General features: G+C 33.9%; 1 protein-coding gene across 1 annotated transcript in view; it reads left to right on the forward strand.

The window, feature by feature from the left end:
* The window catches only part of LOC149558823 (Major facilitator superfamily protein), a 239,510-nt gene that overhangs the window by 123,068 nt on the left and 91,322 nt on the right, over window positions 1-25,120 (forward strand). Inside the window, exon 4 of the mRNA XM_089832862.1 lies at window positions 4,897-4,996. Coding sequence (XP_089688988.1) covers window positions 4,897-4,996 — 100 coding nt within the window. The remainder of the gene's footprint in view (window positions 1-4,896; window positions 4,997-25,120) is intronic.

Genomic DNA, 25,120 nt, shown 5'->3' on the forward strand with positions numbered 1-25,120 from the left:
TTGAATCTATTTTATGTACCATGGTGGCTAGCTATAATAAAAAGGCTACTCAATCTATAATCCAGTATCTACATCAAACTCTATCAATTTCCTATTTGGCCAAAGAAATAAATAAAGTTTTCAGAATTCCCAACCGAGGACAAGAATTGACAAAAACCCTTAAAACAATGGAGGAAAAGAAGAAGTGGTTGAAATTAATGCGTAGGAAAGACTCGTTGAAACAAGAATGGGAAGGCATCTTAAGGAATAGTTGATGCCTCAGAAAAGTTTTCATAGCCAACGAAGAATGGCGATGCCTTGTAGACTTGGTTAAAAGCAAAGTCACATCCAGAAGTTGAACATTAGACATTGCCCTATGGGTGCTACCTATAGTTTATGGATTGAATAGAGAAAGGTTGTATAATTGAGCCTAGTTTCTTTCAGATCGTTTATAGGAGTTCATGGAGTTGAAGCATAAGGTATTCTATATGCTGCATCATGCTATTGCCCTTTTCTTGGAAGCAATCCGAACACAGGTCATCGTTGCGAACCGCGAAACTGTAGTTTCGACAAATAGGGTGGATTCCTAGGGACCAGCGATGACCTATTGGCTTCATATGACACTTTTGGCACAAGAATAGGCGGTGGAGAGCCAAGAAAGAAAAAACAAAGACAGATAGTGGAAATCCCTAGTGAGGAGGTAGAGGAGGAGACTAGTACAGATTCATCTTCAGCTTTGTCTGCAAACTCACAAAATAAGGAAATTTGTCTAAGTCATCTCACAGGCACACTAGGAGAAGTCATTCTTTTACCAATATTAGAGGGACCACTGCCCAGAGAAGTTCTGGAAAGTGGTCACATCCATCAAAAGCAGGAGGAAAATACATTAGGTGAGCCAACAGGCCGTACAAAAGTTGTCTGTACGGAAGCCACCATACAAAACCTATTAGTACGGAAGTTGGTCGTACAAAATCTATCCATATAGATACCGAGACAGAAGGGGACAAGAAGACTGAGACAGAGGGCAAGGGACAGGAAATTCCGTAGTGGGGCTCAACAAAACTTTCCTTGCCTGGAGTGGCAAATCTAGTCCCTTCCAAACAACAAGCTCGCACTAAGGTAATTGATCTTAGATGTTAGAAAAAATGTGGGCACAAAGTCAAATTACATGCACGCCAAGGTACAAAAGTGGTCCATCCTATTGCTTTGGTGGTGCAACCCACATGCCAAATTGACATTCACAAGGAAAAGCACGGGAAAGACACTATGACTATGTAGGATATGCCAATTAAGGATTCAGTTTTGGAGGAGGCCGATAAATTGCTTGAGGAAGAAGGGACAGTCTCTCCACCTTCAACGACCCCTCTGGAGATAGAAGATGAAGATCCTACTAAAATATAGAGTGAGAGAGTGGAACCGATTGCAACATTTTCTTTTGAAGACAGGGCTGCTATGTTCCTCAAAGAATTGCAAGCTATGGAGTATTCCACCAGAGAAGTGATCACATAGGCTAAAAATCAGAATATGGGGGCCATAGTTAGGGCAGCTGAATCATTGGTAGCATTTATGCAGCAAGGCTGTCATAAGGACTAGGAATGGCTTCAACAGAGTGGATATGAATAGGAGGAAGTACAGAATGGATAAAACTATACACGTTACATCTAGCTCAGGAACAACCACCTCTCATTCAGACACTTGCAGACATGGAAATTGCATTTTGGAGGACATATTTAGAGCTCCAACAAGGAAAGAGTTTGGCACAACAGAGGGCTAAGGAATGGGAGATTGAAAAGGCTACTTTGGCAGAATAGTGGAAGGCAGAAAAGGCAGCCCTAGAACTTAGAAAAGGGTACCTTGGAAGATAGAATCACAACTGCTGAAGCAAAGAAGATGGATGCTTTGCGGGTTTTACATGGAGTTCGGGCCAAACAAAAAGTGGCTAAACGAGAACTGCATGACTTTGTGGAGCCCTGAGTATAGGGATGTCTTCCCAACCTTCTTCTTGAAGTCTGAGTTTTTTGTTTTGTTCTAGTTTGTTGGGACAACTTCTTTTTTGGGGGGGGGGGTAGATGTAGAACGTAATAAAGTAATTTTGTAATTAGAACTAGTTAAGCTTATGGGGCTTTAGGTTGTTAGGAAGTGAGGGAATGCGTCGGTTTGTTTTCCCAACTAACCGACCTTTATATAAGAACTTTGGAATATTGATGATGTAGTCATGTTTTTGGTAATCAATAAAAGTAATATTATTTCCTCGCCATCTTGGTATGTTGGTACTTGTAATGAATGTGCCATTTGATATTATTGAATCTATGTTCTAGTACTCTGTATAACGTGTGATAACCACCATTCTACAATTTTTTATTAAGTTGCTTTTCAAATTAAACCTCTAAGTTCCCTCAAGTTATAAATTAGACCTTGCTAGTGCTCTTGTCATGATTGTACTTGTCACATTTTGTTTGATCTTGCATTATTGTATGATATTCAGCTTTGACATTATCCGTATCACATTTCTTTCTGTATTACCATTAGTATCATCATCTGAGATTTCTGCCCTTCATCTTTTCTTGTTGTTGAAGAACTTGTTGATGAGGGGTGTAGTCAGCAATTTTTCCTCCTTTTCTCAACTTAATTATAAGCTGTGCTGTTAGTGTAAACTCTCCGAATTGTGTAAGTTTAATTTTTGATATTCTGCAACTTACGGTAACTCGCATGTTCTTATTGTCTTTTTGAACTGAAGTCATTGATTATGCATTGCCTTATCCATTCCTCAATCAAGAGTCATAATTAGTGATTCATGTGTACACTGATTGTTTAACTGCCCCAACTGACCCATAGTCTTCCATATAGGTAGGTACTAGATATCCACATACTATATAAGATACAATGAGATTGTGCGAGATAGATTCTGCATAAAAAAGTATGCTTATTAGATCAATTTCTTTTGTTGGATTTTTGTGTGGAAAAGTTATTTGGTACAGGTGATTCTGGGCGACTTTGATTAAGTTGCATGTCAATTCTTATCAAACATCAACATCAGATAAAGACTTGGTTTGCTGACTTGTAAGATGTTCGGAATTGTCATAGTTTGGTGGCAACTAGTGTTAACAATGATCAGTTGATGTTTCTCTTTAAATTAAATACGGGTTAGTTACATAAATACATAAATGCTATTGAATCTACATTTCAATTGAAAATTATAAGTGTTGAATAATGTTGAATCTATTACAACTGAAAATTGAATAATACACCATTAGATACTAGTAAACCTTCTCTGCTTTATGGTTCCTGTTGAACTCACAAAAAAATGTCTCTAAGCTGTATTTAACTATGTCCAAAAATCAGAAAATTTTACAGACAACTGAAATAAGCATTGTAGGAGCTGTACGGAAGGCTGTAGTAGTGGCACAGATCACTGTAGCAGCAGTGTGGGTCATTGTAATAAACACCAAAAATATGGGATGATTTTAAAAAGCTTCCAATAATTAGCACTTTTGTGATTCTTGGATGAAAACAGTCAAATGGCTAGAAGGGTTTTTGTCTTCAAAACTATTCTTTGGCAAAGCATTTTTGTTCTAGGGAAGAAAAGATAAATAATGATAAGTAGGGGATATTTTCCAGAGCAAGTCAAATCGTGATATTACTATCAGGATTCAACTGTGTAGTTTTTGACTCAAACTCATTGACCCATGTTTCATGAGTAGTGATTCACAAGAACTCATCTCTCATGAAAGTAAATGGAACACTTAGCACTCATTGTATCTAGGTGATGGTCACAGAGGTGAAGCACCGGCCAACAACTCCAAACATTTCTAGACAATTTAAGTTGATGAATTAATTTTCAAAAACTTCCCACAATCAGCAGTTTGGTAATTCTTGGATGAAATTACTAAAATGGCTAGGATAGTTTTTCGTTTTCTAATCCATTCTTTGCTGAAAATTTTTAATCTGAGGGCAGGAAAGATAATAAAGTTCAATCTTAGAAGATTGGGGTTTGATAAATTGAACCAAATGGCATTCTCTCCTCATATGTCCCTTTTATATTAACTTCTAGAATAATAAAATATCAGTATTCATTTCCCTCCAAAAGTATTTTTTTATAATAGTTTACATTAATATTACTTTTGAACCCATATTTAATCACTTTAATTGGTCCATCTACGTGTGGGTTTAACTTTTCCTGTGGGTTAGGCCTGTGCAAGTCTACAAAAACTCACCAGGGACAAAAAAGGTTACTTTCTAAGTAAACACACACCTTCACACCCCCCTCCCCCCGCCACCCCCGCCCGAAAAAAGGAGGAAATATAACCCAACCTATTGAACAGTTTTCCTTAATCTTAATCAGGGATGAGGGGCAGGAGTTAGCTTCCAGTGGTACATCTGGTACTGCTTGTGGCTCTAAGCACCAGTTGGTTAAGTTGATATTCCCGATGAAGAGAAATGTAATGAATTGAATTGATTTTTCATTTGCAGATGCACAGAGACTTTCATTCTTTTTTGACATTGGACGCTACAAGTTGAATTATGAATTATAAACTCTCGTGTATCTAATTTTGTTCATTTTTTTGCAAATTTGGCTGATTCTAATATTTATATGTATATGGGCTCAATTGAACCAAACTGGGGAGAAAAATCAGTGAACATGGGATCTCAAACTCTAATTAGCAACATAGTAAATGCTAGTGATAATGTTACCAGTCGGTGGATGCTTTGAGGGCCATCAAAAAGGAGTAGGAAATACTTGATAAATTATTCATCTTTTTAATCTATTTGTCATGGGCAGTAATACTTTACTGTAAAAATTGCTGAGAGTCAACAAGGTCATTGTTATCAATTTGGAGTCTGCACTGTATGCTGAGGAATCTTGATATGGACTAGTTACATTATGTTGTCTAATTTATGTCTAGCTTTTGTGTTCAGTGCAGAGGCAAACTCGTTGAATGAGATGATTTTGGGAAGATTTCTTGTGGGATTGGGCATTGGAGCAAACACTGTCTTGGTGCCTATTTATATCTCAGAGGTGATATAGAAACTCCTGAGACTGCCAGTTATGCTGTGAGCATATTCTAAGAATGGGTTTATTAAAAATTTAAAATAGGGTTACTGCTGGGAAATATTGTCAAACAGTAATTTTTTTAATTTGCAATTCCAGTGCAAACAATTCTACTGGCAATTATTTGAAATACATTTTCAAGGGTTTCTGGTTAAAAAAGGTGGCTGTATGTTAAAATTTTCTAAAGAACATGCTTTTAATTTCCCACAGGTCATGGTTTTAAAATGTTCTACAGTAGTAGTGTCCTTGAAAGTTGATGATAGATGTGAAAGAAGAATGCATCTGTCTTTTCCTGGTGCCTGGTTCTGGTCTGAAATTTCAAGACATTTCAACTCTGGGAGTTTCACGTTATTGCTTCTTTATATTTTACAATGCTGACAAAACTAGAAAGAGAATTGTGTTAGTATCACCCAGTGAGGGTGTGATTATCATAAGTGTAGTGTCTGCCATAGTGTGGTTTTCTTCAAAGTTTGAAGGGTAAAGATGCCTCACATTTGATGATCTAGGACCATCTAAAATCATGCAGCCTAGGTACCCCCAAAGTTTGCACTTTTTCTCCCTCAACTTAGGTGGTTTGAGAGAGGGCATGCAGTTGAATTGTGCTGATAAAAGTATGACCAATTCCTGTTTAAACTATTTACAACCATTTTAAAAATTATTTTCTTTCAATCTTCTCCCCAGATAAACAATTTGAATGCATGTGTTTGTACATCAGATTCTTAATGTTGAGTAGGCAGGGGGTTTGATGCCTTCTATGCTGACTCAGACTGCCTTTAACTTCACCGGAGTTATACGAAATCAATTGGAATGTCTTTGCACCATCACCATCTTCAAAAAGTATCTTCTTTTGAAAAATAGTTAAATACCCTTAATTTGTAACAAAAAGGGTATAATTGGAAACACAGTTGATAATTATAAAAAGGAGTGATAATTCATCGTGAAATGCCAAGTCACTACAAAATGACAATCAATAATCTTCATATAGTTCTTCATTGAAAGCATCAATGCCATTACTTGGCTCATTTGAATTTCGAAACACAAGCAGCCCCAATGCCATTCCCACTAGCTGTACTATGCAAGTCCTATGTAGGGGTCTTCTCATCCTCTAAAGAAACTATGGAAATCCTTGCAAAAGTATCCAAGCCAGCACACTCAAGGGTTACATCTCAATTTCTCTTTGCCTCTCTCTTGTACTTGACTTAATTATTTGACAATATGAAATAAGACATAAGTTGGCTGTGATGTCCCTTTTTGGAAAGAGAATAAATAAATAATGATATTAAAAAATAATATATGATTAAGATAATAATGTAATATTTCTACTGGTAATCTATAGTGAGTTTAGTCATATTAATTTGTTTCAATTTTTGTATTCAGTTAACAATTGTTTCCTTTAGAAACATCATCCTGTACTTTTCTATTTGAGGAGACTGTCTCCATTGTTTAATAGTGAACTATCAAGTTTTATAACATGGTATCAGAGTCAAGTTGATCGGGATTTTCAGAATTCGGTGAATTTTTAAAAACTTTGTGGCATCTTTGATTTTTGACAATTTTTTAATAAAAGAAGAAATTCGTAGGTTTTTTTATTCTGAAATTTGAGGGCTTTTAAATCCGTTTTCCTCTGCAGAATTGAAAGCTTTTGTTTTGTTCACATTTTCCTGTGTTATTTGTTTCTGTGACAGGTCTCACATTTTCTGTGGGTGCCATTTTGTTAGTATGATGATCATTAAAAGAGGGAGTTCAGATAATAATGTAATGTTTCTAATGGTCATCATTAGTGAGCTTCAGTTTGTTAGTTTCTATTTTTGTATATAGTTAACAATTGTTTTGTTTAGGAATATTATCTTGTACTTTCATATTTAACTTTTAAGGAAACTTTGTCTCCATTGTTTCTATTTTCGTATTCAGTTAATGGTTGGTTTGTTTATAAACATCATCTTGTACTTTTCTATTAAAGAAGACTTCAGTTCCATTGTTTAATATCAAACTATCAAGTTTTATAACATATACCTTTATCTAGTTTTATATGAAATATATAGTTTAATTTAAGTTTAGTAAATGTACAATTTAATATAAATATATTTTTAGTATAAAATATATAAAACTGATTTAATAAATAACCTAATTCAAAATAATGTTCCAAACATTCCTCTTCCCTGTGAATGGTGAATAACATGTTGGGCAGAATATGTTAAGGAGAACAAGTTTGTCTCTCACATAAGACACTCAGCCCTTAAGTCATGAAGAGAGATGATGCCTTGGAAAGGACATGCCACTAAGATACATGTTCCCTAAGGGGTACTAAGATGCAAATACGCCCAAATGAAAGAGGGATTGGGTGGTGATTACATGTTATGGAGCATAAAAAAGAGACCCAAACAGAGTCCTCAAAGGGCTATCAGCAATGATACGATGATGATTATTCAGCCATGTTGATTATCAGCAAATATAAATAAGATACCTCCATCTATATAATATATAGTGATTATGGATCATTACGGTGGCCAGGAATGAGTGCGATGAGTATACGGGAAGGGAGAGAATCAGGGAATTTGATTTGTTTTGCAGAACTCAGAAAAGGATATCAAAAAAGGAGTAAAATTCATGAAGCCTTACTGGCAATTACCAACAGCAGAAATAAGTTTTGAAGAGTATAGAATAACTCATGCCATTTAAAAATAATCAAAATATAAGATAATTTAGCACCATTAATAATCATAGCATTGTTACTTTAATTGTCTTTAAGATATTTGAGATGCAAGCTAATGCCGAGCTTAATCATAGAATAAAAACACAAATAATGTTTATAATGCAGGATACCTCTTAAGTGTTATTATTTCCTCATAAGGTGCAACAATGATGTACATAGCAATTACTATAAAGGTAAGTAATGTACAGATCAAACAATTCGAATGAAGATAAGGATGATAGAAAAAAGTATATAGGAACAAATATAGTTTATTATTGATTGTCAATGTGAGGAGGTAAGTAGGAACACCGACTAAACAAGCAATCAATGTAGTGTGATTTAGCAATGTCTAATCAGCCAATACAATTTGTTTATTAAGGAGAGTTACTTTCTAGACATTGGGCATGTTGAAAGCAGAAATGAAAAGGTGCGACCATTGATAAGAAGTACAGAATGAGATCTGGAGCCTTTTTTACTTTGATCTCCTCTTTGAACACTTGTCTTATTGGTTAATATCGGGCGCAAGCACATCAAGGAAGATTAGTTAACATTAAACTAAACATTTGATAAGTCAAAGAGACATGGTAGAAAGGTTACAAATCTTCGTATCATGTCCATTGGAAAGATATTGATGGAGTATCCATAGTCATTTGAGAAGATCATCAAATAGGGATTATCAAAGGAAAGAGAATCAAGGAAATATATATTAGCAAATCAGTATAGGTTAGTCAAGAAGGTATTAGAAGCAATAAGGTAAATTGAAAACACATAGAACATATTTAATAAAGACTAGCAATGATTTTTTAAGAGACTTATGCAGAAACACAAATGCAAAAATCAAGAAGAGTTTATAGCAGATTTATGAGTAAAGGGTATCAGAAATTGCAAATCTTAGTGACCAGAGATAATTTAAGTTATTTGTCCCGAATTCCTAAGTTAACCAAAAAGGGGACAGTACATTGGTACACACGTAAACCAACTCCTCTCTTTTCTTTGTAGTAATTTGATCCATCTAATTTAATGGATAAAAGAGTACATGCTCCAGTTCTTAGTTGAAGAAGAACTTTCAACTTGTTGGAATTGAAGACTAAGTCACAACATTAACTGCATAATGTAAGTCTTTTGTGGGAGCCATCTCATCTTCTAAAGACATTGTAGAAAGCTATGCAACGAAAAATCATCAAAGTTTGCACACTTAGTGGTTACATCTCAATTCCTCTTCCCTTCCTTGCACTCAACTTTCATATGTGAGAATAGGTGAGCTGGACCACACAGACTAATTCCTTTTCCCTTTTGAAGCTAACTCTTTGCATTTTATTTAGTGGGTAATAGTTTGTGTACTCTAATTCCACTCAATTGGCGAACTCAAACTGTTGAGATTAGGGACAATTCAACACACATCTGCAATTATAAAATATAATAAATAGTTGCCAAAGAAAAGAAAGAAACGATGGAACTTTGATGGAAAGAAGATAAAAGTAAAACAAAGCATTGGCCATGGAGCTACCATAATGAATGAGTGTCCTTGTACTTGTTTCAAAGAGCAGTAAGACCGTGACTTACCAGTAGCAGCAACATCTTTGTATTATGGTAATCTTCTAGGAAAGAAAAATCTGCATGTTATAATATTCTTGTGTTAGAGAAAATGGTATGAGATGCAAAGGTGTGGTCATCTTGTTCCACTGTCCAACTACAAATGCTTGTACCTATTTGAAAATTATTTCTAAAGGGCTTACCTTTTTAAATTTTTTTTTCTCAGAGTCAATGTTGTCATATATCTCGCCCAAGCATGGCTTATCTATATTGGCAAACTTGATTATACAAATAATGGGATTTGTGATAGTCAAAAGTAATCCACTTGAGCTCACCCACTCACCATTAAAGACTAGTGCTTTAACCCTAGGCCTACTACTGTACTCGACGTACAATGCCTTTTTTTATGTTGATAATATTGGTTATTTGTCGATGTACTAATTATTGTTGGTTAATTCTCGGGTACATGTAGTGCCAGTTGGTTGATAGTTATCTCTCGCTTGGCATCCGTCATGTCCTTCAAATATGTTATGTATTGCCAAGGAAGAGAGAGTGTATCATGGGATGAATTGTAACCCTTGGCTAACCATCTTTGTTCTTCTTCTCTGTAATGAATTCATGACAGAATAAATATATATTTTACTCCTATATTTGGTGTGTACTACCATCTGTATTATTATTTCATGTATGTAATTTCTAGGTACAACAACAAACATTTGGTGTTGTTGCCTTGAATAAAAGAAACAACATTGCATTGTTCATGCCCTTGAATCTCAATAAAGTTGAGAAGAGGCCAAGGTGGTCGAGACTAAGTAATCAATCTTTAAAAATTGCAGAACAAGAACGAAGAAGATTACAAGAAATTACTAGAAACTTATTGCCCCTTGATGAAATGTACATTGCTAACCAAGTAAGACAACCATCTGTACAGACATCAGTAGATGAGGAGTACAAAGAATAAAATCTTGAACTGACAGACATGTTGCATGACATCACAAATCTTAGGATAACCCATCATTAGAGGATCTGAACCAAAGACCATTGGATGGAGGGCGTAAATGTATGAGCTAGAGCCTAAAAATACCCAAGGTGTGGGGGGCGCTGGAGGTGGATGAATAAAGGACACACACGTGGCCAAGAGTGCAGTGAAAGCACCATATTAGAATTCATAACAATACACCTAGGTTTGATGCACAAGGGATCAAGTAGGTGAATCCTTTGACAAGTTTGAATGTGGATCAACAAAAACTATCAAAGTTCATGAGGAAGGGGAGAAAGCCCCTACAAGGCACTGGAAGACGTGTGAGACTATGTGGTTAACAAATGGTTAGGTTGACAAGGACTATTAGCTAAGAGCATTTCTAGCAACTTTGTAAGGACCCTCCTCATATGTACTTATCAAATATGAATCCTCTGTTAAAATTGGTATAGGAGATTGTATTGGAAATGAAGTAATCTGTTATGTTGTGAATGTCCTAAAGGAAACTAAGATTAGCTAATTCATTCATTTTTTAGATACTTAGTGATTCAAGAACTACTACATCATGTAAGGACCCTCCTCGTATGTAATTATTAAATATGAATTTCTTTATAAAATATGTTATAAGAGATTAGAATGGATATAAAGTAATGTTTTACTTTCTGAATGCCCTAATGGAAATTGAGATTGGTCAAGGTACATCCGTGTTTTAAAATACTCAGTGATTCGGGAACTACTACATGATCTCGACTATTTAAACACTAGATTTCACTAACGTTGATACAAGGCATTTTCACTTGATTATAAGGGTGTTGATTTTGGTACCTTGAGGGTTAAATTTTATGCTCTAAATAGTACAATATTCCTTAATTGGTGATATTTATGATGATAGGTATATGCATACCTAACTATGATTATTCTAGTATTTTAATCTAAATTAATGGATAAGTTATGTTATACTGATTTGAGATTTTTGATGATTAAATCTGAGGCCTTGCCCGACCCATCGTAGCATAGTCAATACATTATTATTTTGATACTCATGACTCGTTATGTCGGGACATTATTTGATGCCCTGAACATTATTATGCTATTTGATGCTGTGTGATGCTTTACTTTCAAATATGTGATTTCGTTATTTAATGTTTTATGAACATGTATAATGATGAAGTAAATGAATGCAGAACTAACACTTTGATTTTTCAATTTTAATGGTCGAAAATATGAGTAGAATGAGATAAACAATTGATTATTAGAAAGATGGATGTTTCAAATTTACATGATTTTCCTGATACATAATTTACATATATGCATGTGATTTCTTGAACTATTGATGTGTGCAATTAGTGTGCAGGATATTTAACCGGAAAACCTAATGGAAAGACAAAACTGAACCCCTTGCTATTTGTGCTAATTTGCATTGTCTTCTTTGAAGGTTGTTAAATAGTCTTAAAATTCTCCTAGCTTTTGTTTGGGTTCTATTAAGTCTTTAAGGCCTAAAAACATTATATTTAAGTACCCTAGGGGTAAGGGTAGGGGTTGGGAGTACTTTCCACCCCCTTAGCCTCCTTGTTTGACTTTTAGGGTCACTCAAAAACCCTACTTTTGGTTGATTGCGAAAATTGATTTGTTTCCTTCATGAGTTGGTGACTCAAACTCCACCTTGGGGTTACCTAAAGTCTAGTTGAGTTAGGGTCATATTTAGATTCATTTTGGAGAAGTTTTTGGGTTGTTACCCAATCTCTAGTTTTAGAGAGAAGTTTTCAAAATTGAAGAAAAGGAAGGAAAAGCTCTCCTCAACTTGTTCATGTTACCATAACCTTATTGTGGAGGTAGGAGTTCTTCATCCTCTTTTGTTCATGTTGTTCATATTGTTCATTCTTTGATTCATGCATAAGGTAGTGTGTTGTTTATTGTATTGCTTGTATGTGTGTGAGTTGCTTGGGAGGGATCTAAACTTGTTCTTGGATGATTTTCTTATGTTTTGCTTTGAATTTTGAGGGGATTGTATGGGGTTGTTTTGGCATTACTCACCCTTGGATAGGAAAGAAGTGGCCATGTACAGGGGAAGGGCCTTAGTTGGACCTCAATAGTGTAGAGTCTCTTCTCATGGTGAGAAGAGGGAAAGAGGGTAGGGTGTTATGGGCCTCTACTTGTTATCACATGTCAGGTTTTGAAAATTTGAATTCTTGAAGAAGAGAAGGAATGAAAATCTTTATTGTATTGGCTTCGAAAGAGCATTCGTAGAAGAACGAAAGTTCTTGAGTTTTAGCCTCGAAAGGGCTATGTTATGGTATGGTAATCGACATCTCCTATTGGAAAAATCCACCTCCCCCCTAGTCTGGTTCAATGTTGAACCTATTGTGCAAAACCAGGATAGGGATGCATGCTTGAATTGTTTTTCATATTATGTTGTTTTACCTCCAGGTCAGTTCTCGTCTTCTCCATGATTCCCTTGATGCATTGAAGATATTGGAAATGATCTCTTGTGAAGGACCTAGAAGAGAATTCATGTGAATTGTACCATTATGTAAAAAAATGTATTTAAATTTTGATGTATTGGCAAGGATGTCGGGTTTTCTTACTAGTTCTTTCCCGATGGAGCCTTGAACTAGTTTGATTAATAGAAGAGAAAATATTGAATAATGTTTCTTGCATATGAGATTTTCGTATTTCAGTTTTGCATATGTTCTTGGTGGTAGATGTGATGACGTTTCTACCTTTGTGTGGCATTCTTAGGTGTTGTAATTGTATTCTTTTGATTTAGTTTAATTTGATAATACGATGAAATAAAATCTTGCAATTTAAGTTCAAACTATGCTAAAGAAAATTTGTATTGAATTGGAACTTCATTGGAATTATCATGAATCAGCATTAGAAAGAAAATTAATAATATTGCTTGTATGTGATTGATATGGTTGGCTTAAACCTAATTAGAAAATGAAAGAACACACCCCCCTTTGTCAAAAAAAAAAGATATAGCTTGCTCTCAAAAAAATTGACACAAAAAAAAAAAAACATAGGACCTTGAAAAAAAAAAAAAAACTCCCAAAAGCCAAAAAGCTCTCTGGAATTTATATGGAGAAATTAATTATTTCCCTTGTGACAACAAAGAATATTCTCTGTTGATACTCTTTTAAATTTTATTTTAAAGCATAAAGATAAAATAGAGAAAGGATATATATATATATTTAAAAAAATAAATAAAGAAAGAAATATCTTATATATATCCTAAGACCCCAACAACAAAACTTTATGACTTAAATACTTACCCCCCCCTCTTCCCTAACTCTTAGCTAACTCATTTCACTCATATTCTTTTCCTATCTGTCAGCCTAGGTGTACCTTCTCCATGCATTGTGTCTTGGGTTGCATTTTCATTATACCTAGAAGCTAGTGGGAGGAGCTTAGTCAACTTATTTATTAAATGTTAAGGGGCAGATTTCTTGTTACATCTTGTTTTTTTTAAAAACTGCATCATCCTCAGTCTGCGTGGGAAGCCTTGCAGTGTACTTGTGACAGCTTGAAGTGACATAAGGGAAAGCTTTTATAGTGGCAAGTATTTTTTGAATGATGACAAAATAAACTTTAAAACTCCTTCCTTCGCTGCATTTTGTCTTGGGCAGCAAGTATATTAATTGCTTTGGACCACGTACCTGGTCATGCATTAGGATAGCGCTTGGGAAGTGTGAGGAGATTGGTGGGTAGGATAGTGGATAGGATGTGGGTAGGGTGAGCTTAAAAAGAAAAGGTATGATGTTAGTGATTATTATTTTTTTGTTTTTATTTAGTTGTTAATTAATATGTTAGTTTAGAAATAGCATTAGTAATTGTAGGTTAGTTGGTTAAGATGATGGGTAGTGAGTGTTTCTAAATTTAGTTTTAAAATTTACATAGTTTTTTAATTAATTTATATATAAGTTTCTTTTGGTATTATTTAAGTGTAGTTGATTGAAGTAAGTTAGAGTATGGTTAGGATAAGTTAGTAAAGTTAAAAGTCAGCAATCTTTATATTATTATTTTGTTAGTTGTTTTTTTTAAATTTTTGTTTTATAGTAGCATGGTTAAGTATTTTATTAAATTATAAATTTTAATAAGTTATGTTAGTTTAGGATTTGTAGGTTAGTAATGATTAAATCATGCTTTTGGTTATAAAGTTATTTGTAACTAGAAATGCATGATTTGGAAATTAGTTTATTTAAAGTGCCGTTAGTAAAATCAGATTTAAGTTTTAAAACTTAGTAAGTAGTTTAAAAAAAAGAAGTTGTGGTTAATTTAGAATTTTAGTATTAATAAAATGGTAGTTAGTTAGTATATGTAAAATTACTGTTATTTTAGTTTTAGATATTTTTTAAAAAATTAGCATTAATGAATGTTAGATTTTTAGATAATGTTGGGTAAAAAGTTAATTTAGTAAATTTGGTTTTAGTTTAAGTGTGTCTTTCATATTGTTTGTTTTAAATTAGATTTTTAGTAATTTTTTTTTTTTCATTTGATAATGTTTATGGCATTAAAGTTAATAATGGTTTAGATATTTTAATAGTTAGTTGTTAGGAAATTAAGTTTTAATTATTAAATGTTAAAATTAGAATTAGTTTATTATTATTATTATCTTGTATTATTATTTTGTTTAGATAGTTAAATAAGTTACTAGTAAGTATGTTTTAGATGCTGGGTTAGTATGAAATAAAGCTAGTTGTTAAAGTGAATATGGGTTAAAGTGTTAGTGTATAGTAAGTTTAATTTAGTATTAGATGTTAAATTTGTGGCATTTGTTAGTGAGTTAATAATTTCATATTAATTTTAATATTATGTTAAGACGGTTGTGTTAGATGTTAGATTGGGATAATTTTAGTAAGTAATAAAGTTAATAGATTTAATTAATGTTAGATGTTAATTCATATTTTATGAAATTTATAATTGAATTTAAATGTTAGAATTTAATTAAAGTTCAAAATGGATAGACTATAATTAAATTAAATTAAATTATTATTGTTTTCAAATTTTAGTGGAAGCTTCATCGACATAATCAATTATTAGGTTTAAAATTAGTTTTTTTTTATAAATACAAATATAGCAAGATTTAAATTTGGTTTTCTTAATTGTTTTGCTACATGTTTAAGATATGAATGCTATTAGATTAAGTTTAGAGATTTAATGGCTATCATTTTGTTTCAATTATTTAAACCTATTTAATTAAGTGGTGAATGGTATTTCAATTTGAATACTTAAGTAAAAAAAATAAAATTATTGTTGTGTTTTGCCCTCAGTATTTTTGGGCATGAAAAACTCTATAGGGCATAGCTATTCAATTGTTCACAAAATTGGATGCTTCATCCCTAACCTCTTGGGATTCACTTAAGAAGGCGTTCAAGGTAGAGTTTAAATTGCTACAAGATGATAATGAGATTCCCTTGAAATTTATAATACCAAACAAGGGAAGAACGAGTGTATGGGTTTACAATTGTAGGCTCAAGGAATCCCTCCGCAATTGGGAGAATCAACTAGCTAACAGGTTGAAGAAGAGATGGTTCATCGAGGGGTTGATTCCTTCCTTGCGTAAGAAGATGAAAGTGGTACCTCCACCTTTATACAATGTTGCCTAGAATCGGGCAATGGACATTGAGAGTGAAAACAAAATATCTTCTCGAGAGAATTGGAAGATGCATGATGATGGTAAAAATGAGGGTAGTAGTAAAATGATGAATCAACAATAGTCTAGGCTCCGCAGGGGGCTTTGTCCACAGACCCCTGCAAGGGGCGCTACCCCTTGACCCCGTTGGAGCCATTGCCCCAATCTTTAGTTTGCAATGTACAAGTTGTTGTCTACATTCTTGCCTGAATATTACTTGATGTACACTTGTTGGTTGGAAGATGACTAGGTTTTTTGAGGGGGGGATAATGTAGTCAACATACAATGCCTTTTGCTATGTTGATAATGTTGGTTATCCATCAATGTATTAATTGTCGTTAGTGTACTAGTTGTCCATTGGTTGGTACTCTAGGATAGTTGTAGTACCAATCGGTGAATGGTTTAGTCTTTCTTGGAAATCTTTGATTTTTAATGTTATCTAATGCCAAGGAAGAGAGTAGTGTATCATGGGATGAATTGTAACCCTTGGCCAACCATCTTTGGTCGTCTTCTTTGTAATGAATTCATGAGCAAGTAAACATATATTTTACTGCTATATCTGGTAAACACTGTCATTTGTATTAATATTTCATGTATATTATTTTCTAGGTATTGAAGTGATCACCTGCGACTCATTAATTCAAGAGCATTGCTTTGACCCTTATTTATATAAGGTTGCCTCCATATGGTTCAAAAGTTTCTGATTAAAGAACTAAATGAAGAAAGGAATGTGAAGCAAACAAGGAAGCGACTCTCTCAAAGGGTAGTAATGTTGAAGGATTGTAACTCTTTCAAAGGGTTCTAATTATGAATTGTTGTGACTCTCCAAAAGGGTTGTAATTATGAAGGGTTGTCACTCTTTCAAAGGTTAGAAATTTTGAAGGGTTGTGACTTTTTTGAAAGATGGTATTTGTGAAAGTTCCTGAGTATTGCAAAGGGCCAAACACGATGAAGAGGTGTGTCTCTCCCCCACATTGGAAGGTAGAAGGTTTCATTTGAGGACATCCAAGGGAGATCAATTTGGGGAATAGTAACTTATTCTCAAAGGCAACAATGAAAAGTGACAACTCAATCCTTATGAGGTAGTGACCCTTCCATTAATAAAGTATAAAGAAGGATTCATTCAAAGCTTTGAAAAGAATACATTGTGTTGTGAATCAAAGGGATAAATAATAAGGGTTCAATCAACAATTTGTACTCATTAAGGGAAGATCAAAGTATAAGGCATGAGCAGATCATCCAACAATTAATACATTCAACAACCCCTTGCATCAACAAATTTACTCATCAAGAGTTATCTAAGCAATTAGTACGAAGAGCACACAAAAGGACTAAGATCGATTCATAGAGATTGATTATTGATTCATAGAGATTGATTAGCATTTGCATCGAAGAATTTTGTTCATATCAACAAGTTGATATTATATCATTTTTGCCATCTTCAACATCTTTTCTTCTTACAAGTAATTGTGGTATATTATAACTATGTGCATATGAATAATAGATGATGCTTAAATGAATGCTTGTATTGGAATATAGGATGTGCTTGATTGTCTACAACCTATTTTGTAGGAAGGGCCTCAGTATAAGAGAAGGGTTGTGAGGAGCTAGTGAGGAGCTTGTCCTTGTAGGATTGTTGCAGCCTAGGACAAGAAGGCACTCATTAAGTCAAGTCACACCTTATAGCTTCTGCTTGACTCTACATGATGACAATAGAGAACAATTATGCATAATGTTTGAAACCCACCTTGAAACGGAAAGTGCTTGAGTAAGAGAAGGGTCGCGAGAGGCTAGTGAGGAGGTCGTCTTAGTATGACCGTTGTGGCCTACTAGAAGGCACTCACTAAGTCAAGTCACCCTTTTAGCCTTTCTAAGATTCCATAAGGTGGCAATTGCTTGTAGGGAGATGAGATATGGTTGGGGGAATGTAGATACAAATTGCCAAGTAAAGGGCTTGTGATAGACATCCCCCCGAGTCATGGTTTAGAAATGGCTTTAGATGAAATCATCATGTCTCTATCCCAGTATCTTTTCTAATGTTTTACTAGATGATTATATATTTGGTTGTAATTATTGCATATGATTTTCTTCATGTTGTTTTGTAGGATCCAAATCCAATATCACAATATTGAGGGAAGCTTTATTTATTCAGCCAAAACCCTAACCTTGGGTTTTTACAATTGTGAGTTTAGGGCAAATTAGGAAGGGAACAACATAGGCAAGATTTTGCATCACCAGGTTGAGATGATGACACTGTTAAACATATGTACCCTTACCTCTACCAATAAACTCGTTAGCTTGAAACTTTAGCATTATCCATGATGATGTAGATGATGTTTTGAGATCCCATCATCTTAATTGAATCTATGAGAATATTGGCAATGAAGATTGCATATTTCATGCAGCCGTTGCAATCAATTGCCTTAGATAACATTCCCTTTTAGTTTACATTGTGATGACATTAATTAGGAGTCTATATTTGCATTCTTTCCATCCATTCAATGATATATGCTTTTATTTTGGCCCATGAATCTCTAATTGGCTGTAGTGCCATTTCTACATAATCTTCTTCCTTTGCCAATAAGTTTATACATACCTTTTTGTAGCTAGGACAAATATAACCTCCAAGCGTTTAATTAATTGTTGTCGCCATTACTTGCCAATATTTTGATTTTGCAAGATTGAAAGGAAGCTCCATAGGGTAATTGCAACTTGCAATATGCTTAGTTGTAGTGATCCTTGTCTCATTTGAAATGTTCGTTCTACTGGGTTTTTGATTAAAAGTTGTTCTTTTGTGTGGAAGCATAGGTGCTATTGTTTTGTTGGGAATTATGTAGGGCACCACTATTGGAGAATCAGAGGATGGCCATGTAAGTGACTTGCACAATTAGTTTTTGGGCAAAGGACGGGATCTTGATCTTGTTCTCTTGGTTGCACAATTTATTTCTAACTCTTCAATACAAGCAAGAACTTGCTCCTTTTGCAAAATATGCTTGTTCAACTCAACACAAACTCTGATTTTGTGGTTGGCAATTGCACAGAAGTGGACTTTTACTCAACAATGCCAGCTCATATATTCATATTAGAATCAACTACAATGCCACAAATGATAACCCCTTCCTTGAGTGTCTCAATTATTGTGACATTCACCAACAATATGATGCTTGGTCAAAATTAATAGGCCCATTTATCCCTTTGGCCACTAATTGAGAACTAACAACTATTATAAACTATACCTTGCCTACATGTTTTAAAGTAAACAAATGTAAACTAAAAAATAATAATGTAGCTCTAGGCTATGTTAATCTAAAAACTAAAAACAATGAATGCAACTTAGGTTTCACAGACAAAATGAATACCAATTTGGAAACCAACAACATATCAGTTCTAAAAAAAGAAAGATAAAAAGCTTGGAAATAAATTTTAAAAGCATGCAATTGCAGCGATAAAGATAACTTGAATGATGAATCTTCGTGATAACAAGAGTTTTGGAATTATTGGTAGGATTCTGGACTATTTTCTGTTCGTATGTCAATTTCTAGGTTTATGTTGAATGTGCTTGTTTTTTAGTACTGTTTTCTAATTTGTGTACACTGTACATTTATTGTTTTTTCCAGCAAATTAGTTTTTTAAATTGGCTGGGTCCATGCAAATTTATATTGGTTGTTTTTTTTTAAAACAACGGTAGTTTTTTGATTTGGTGGGGTCCCTGCAAAATTTGTCTTGTAAATTAAAAAAAATAAAAAATAAAAAATCTTCTTATACAAGCTTGTTGATCTACTTGTGAACACCTCTGTAGCACATCTTCAGAATGCTTTAATACTAAAAATTCAGCTTCCCTGAGCAATGAGAAACATAAGCTTTCGAATGATAGGTAGGACTCTAGGAGTGTTATATGTTTGTATGTCACTGTTTAGTTTTGGGTTGATTGATTTAGGTTTTCTTATTGCAATTTGCAGTGTTTTCTATTTTACATTTTTTAATTTTAGTTTTCAGAAAAGCAATTAGATATATTTTTGGTGAGGTTCTTGCAGATTTGCTCTGGTACACCTAGGGTGTTCTTGGGCACAATACATTGATTATCCTTTGGGTGTGTAAATGGGGCATATCTAGAGTTCTTGAAACATACCTGAGATGTACTCAGCTATGGATTTGTACCCAGATCAATTCTGGTTTGGAATGTGCTAGCCAATTTGTTATTGATGTCAATATTAAACAATAATTATCAGACTGATGCATGTTAAAGTACAGAACAAACACTTACAGTTTTGTCTGAGAACCAATTTCCTTTCTTTGCTGAATCTGTATACATTGATTATGGATTTGTTATCCACAATCTGCATTTTATTGGGTATTCAATCATAATTACAGAAATGTATAAAAACAGCATTCTTGTATCAGAAGTTGGCGGGAATGCTGATTGGGACAAATGTTTGATGGATTAAAAAATGTTCATGGTCCACTACTCTAGCAAATAGATATCGGTGTGATTTCTTGGTTTCATAATTGTTTGATTGGTTGTAACTATTTCTTAACAGAAAATCTTATTTGTGTTTTAAGTCTGATCTGAAAATAATGTAAATACATTTTATTTCAGTGATAATTAAGTATAGTTGTTAAACAGTTTCTATCTAACTCACATCCACTTTTTCAATGAAAAAGAGAGACTGTATAAAGAATACAAAGGAACTGATGAAGTTTTGTTAGAGTAATGAGAGTGTGTTGTTGTCAAAAAGAAGAGAGAAAAAATGAATAAGAAACCCAAAATGGAAGTGCTGTGTGTTGTCCTGCATTTTGTCACCACAAAATGTGGGTAACAGTATGGAACTTTTTTCAAACTAGTTTGCATTTCTCTAAGTTGAATTTGTTATTCAACTGGTTAATGTTGATCGATCAATCAACTCCAATTCACGTAGCAAATTCTTTTACTGAAGGCTTTCATCAAGTCTTTTTCATTTTTCCATTTCTCGAGCCTATGCTTGATTTCTGAGGCCTTCATTGTCCTTTCATTCATTTTTGAGTGCGTGTTTCTTGGATTTTAGTCCTTTGGTTTTGCTCAGGTTATTGCTTTCGGTTTTCTTTTCAAATTAATCTAACCTAGAGCTTAATTGGAGTTGTCAATCAAAAGATATGACCAATTTAGTGCCCAAAAAGTGGACCTTTTTGATGCAACTGCACGAATTAAAAATATCATGTTATAATTTTAATTTGACATTCACTTCTTGAAAAATTAAACTTAAATTCACTTTATGTTATATTTTAAGTTACTTTATCATTTAAATTTTCACTTGAAGTAACTATAGTGCACTTTATGTTATATTTTTAAGTTGAGTTTACTTTTTGATTTTTCACTTAAGTGACTGTATTAACTATATAGTTCAATTTAATTTTTGACATTTAAATCAAATGCTCTAGTAAATATTACATATTAAATGATATTTACATATTATATTGTTAATATGATAATGTAAATATAATTTATGTGCCACTTAAGTAATATTTTATCAAAATTAAATCGACATGTGCTTATTATTATCACTTAAATTTGTAAAATCCACTTAAAAGTGGACATTTTTCATGAAAAATTCCATCAAAAGTGGACCTTTTCCATGCCATAGCATGTAAATTTCAACTTAGTGTGTAGAGTCATTTAAAAGTGGATGTTTTTGATGCCATTGCATGTAAACTCACCTAAAATGTGCAATGACATAAAAAATGTGAGCTTTTGCCTTTAGTTGCATATTTATGTTTTTAAAATATGCATACACATCCAAAAGGTGAGTTTTTAAAATATGCAAACACATCCAAAAGTTGAGTTTTTAAAATATGCATACACATCCAAAATGTGAGTTTTTAAACTAAAGACATGTTTTAATATATGCTTACACCTCCAAAAGGTGCGTTTTGCATTAAAACACATGCTCTTGCCATTCCAAAACATGTTTTTGGAGAAACTTCATGCAATGAGCTCTCAAGAACATGTTTTTGAAGTTTTTGCTTGATTTCCTCCATGAAATTTCTTGAAATCTTCTCCATTGGGGTCATTTTTGCAAATCTATGTGTTTCCAATCATTGAATGTTGAGATTTCATGCTAAAAGTGACTTTTCATGATATTTTCAGTTACATTTTTCTCCAAAAATGTCAATTATAGAGTGATTTAAATCACATTTTTGCAAGGAAAAGAGGCATTTTGGCATGTTTCATCATTTGCAATACACTGAGGGTCATGTTTTTGCACTTGGAAGTCAAAAACAACTTATTTCATATCCTTAGAGATTAACGTTTTTTTCCAAAAACGGCTGAAGGGCATATATTTGCCAAAAATGTTGGAAATTTGAGCATTCTTAGGGCACGTTTTTGGCATTGTCCATAAAAAATGCCTCTTTGCTGCCTAGTACGGATTCTTTTTGCAAAGTGTGAAAAGATCTAAGTTTGTTGAAGAATTTTTCAATATTGGAGCTTTTCCCTCCTTCATTTTTGGCACATAATCATCATGTAAGTGAACATTTTCATTCTTGTTAATAAATTTGTGCTTATCTTGTTGATTTTATGCACATTTTAGCTTGATGATTGCCACTTGTTGATTTTGTCGTCATGGAAAGTGTATTTTTCCTTTGAAAATGATGAAATGGTTCATTTTCATGTTTTTGGTCTGCTTTGCTTGTTGACATTTTTGAGTCATTTGCCAAAGTTATGTCTTTCTTTTGAAGTTTTTGTGTTTTGTGTGCTTCTTTTCTGTTTTTTCTTCTTTTTTAGAAAGTTACAAGTTCTTTCCCAAGAACTTGGTCATGTTTCACTTCACTCCATCTTCCATTTCATGCGAGAGCATCATCACATTCATTTTTCATCTTTCATGTCACAACACTTCGCATCTCATTCGTCAAATGCGATTACATTTTTTCCATCTGATTCATCATCTGCTTGTGCATGTAATCTCAATTTTCACTTCCATTTTCACTCATCTCACTTTCTGCATCCACTCACACGACACGATTACATGAAAAACCTTACATGTAATTGCATCTCCGAAATCTGTTTTTGACTTAAAGATACTTTTTAAAAGGTCAAAAATGTCATGTGCATGTTTTTCCATGTACTTTGACTTCACCTTTCTACAAAGACAACTATAAAGTTCACTTCGCATCAAGTTACATTGCATTTCCATTTTTCCATATGCACTTACACCTCCATGAGCAAATACATGTTATTCCACTTCCCATGTCATTACGCATTTCATCTCATCCGTCATCCGTACTTACATGTAAGCTCATCTTCCATCCACATTCGCATGTCATCTCACTTTCCATTTCTCATTACATGTTGCATATACATGTAATTCTCCTTCCGTGCAATGACATCTTGAAAGCCTAAGTCACTTTTTAAAAAATCAAGAGTTTTCATTTACACGCATTTCCATGCATTTTACTTTCATGTCCCAAAGCATATTCATCACCCACTTCATGTTTTCTCTCTCTCCACCTACTGTTTTCCATCCTCTACATATAATTCCGGTTCATTTACAATCATCACTTGTGTTTCATAAGTATCTAATCCATACTTCGAATACCCACTCCTCATGGATTCAATCCCATTGAAGCTTTCATGTTGCAGCAAGTCAAGATATGCTCGGATTTCTATAAAGAATGAAGACATCTAGTAAAGAAGGTGTGCTTCAAATCAAAGAAGGGAGAATTCTTTTGGTCTCCATTTTTCCAATGGTTGTCTGAGAACTTGAGTTCGTGATGGAATGCGCCAAGCACTTTGTTTAAAAAAAAAGAAAGTTAAAGGTGATGATGGAAAGTTATTCCGAGTTTATATCCAGACATCGTCAAGATGGTTTTCAAAGTATCAGAGATTCTAGAATGTGCCAATCTACAAAGGAGAATTCACAGGAACTTGAGTGAGAAAAGTTTGATCACATCAAGTTTTCAAATCACAACGGATAATTTGTCAAAGAGAGTCAGAGGCTATCAAAAGACACAAGACCATGGTTATCAAGGTGAATGCAGTGACACAAAATACAAAACCTCCCGATCCTGTGACCATTCGGGATTGCATTGCCAAGTACAAGGTCCTTCAAAATAATCCCTAGGGTTGTTTCAATTCTCTTCCATCTTTCTTCTTCTTCTTTCATGTTTGTAATTGAAGAAGATGCATTGCATGAAAAGATGTAATTACATGTAATGCGAGTTGCATGTGTAGTTGTATATAACCCAATAATTTCTCTCATTCGTTAAACCAAGTCAAAGTTGGTTGAGTTGCTCCCACTTTTTCCTTCACTTTTTTCTCAACTCCTTTGCTTATATAAAGGAGTGCGCTCTCATCATAAAAATAATCTTTTGTTGTATACAAGAAAGCTCTACCAAACTTGTGCAAGCATAACTTTGATTGTGTAGTACAAATTTGGGAGAAAAGTGAATAAAAGAAGTAATTGAATTCAAAACTTTGAATGGAAGTAATTGTGATAGAGAAAATTAGAAGCTTTGATTGTAATTTGTGCCTATTATTTTTGATTCATATAATTATTGTGTGTTCAATAATAGAGCATAGTGATTTAAGAAGCAATCAGAGCTGAAGCTTTAACTGGGAGCAGTTGTGGCAATACATAGACTAGGAGCTCTGACAATAGCTTGTATTACCATCTCAAATTCACAAATTATAGTTAGAATTCCCTGTTTCTGGAAGTCTTTGTGCCCCAGTGGTAGAGGTTATTCTTATAGAATAGGTTAAAACAGGACTTAGAGCCAAACTAGTGTGCTTTCAGCTAGCCTTTGAGTTAGTGTTGGTTTACTCGTATCACCATTTACAACTTTAGATAGAAGTGTAGTTTGAGGTTTCATCTTGCTTGGTACTCGCTCCATGGGTAAGTGGATCCTTTATTGAAAGTTACAAGGAAAGAATATTGATAATACCTTTTTACAAAATCTTTAAACTTCTTGCTTACCTTGAGTTGATCCAAGGAACGGTTAGAAGGGGGAGCCTTCCCTTTAATGTAGGAGAGACTTTGTCTCACACGTTGTGGCTGGTCATCCTATTTTGCGACTAGATTTTACCCTAAACTGTTGGTTGCAAAATACCCACCCAACACTGTGAATATAAAACTGGTAATGAAAGAGTACAAAGTGCTATGATTATATAGTTAACTTGGGATGAAAGATTAAAGACTGTGCTGTGATTCAGATCAGGTATAACTGTATATTGTGATTTTTTCGATGAGATAATACTTTGAGTATGCAATTCACAATTGAGTTTTA

Source organism: Cupressus sempervirens, chromosome 5 (genome assembly GCF_028749045.1).
Source record: "Cupressus sempervirens isolate cs-2001-9-10 chromosome 5, ASM2874904v1, whole genome shotgun sequence".
NCBI classification, from domain to species: Eukaryota; Viridiplantae; Streptophyta; class Pinopsida; order Cupressales; family Cupressaceae; genus Cupressus; species Cupressus sempervirens.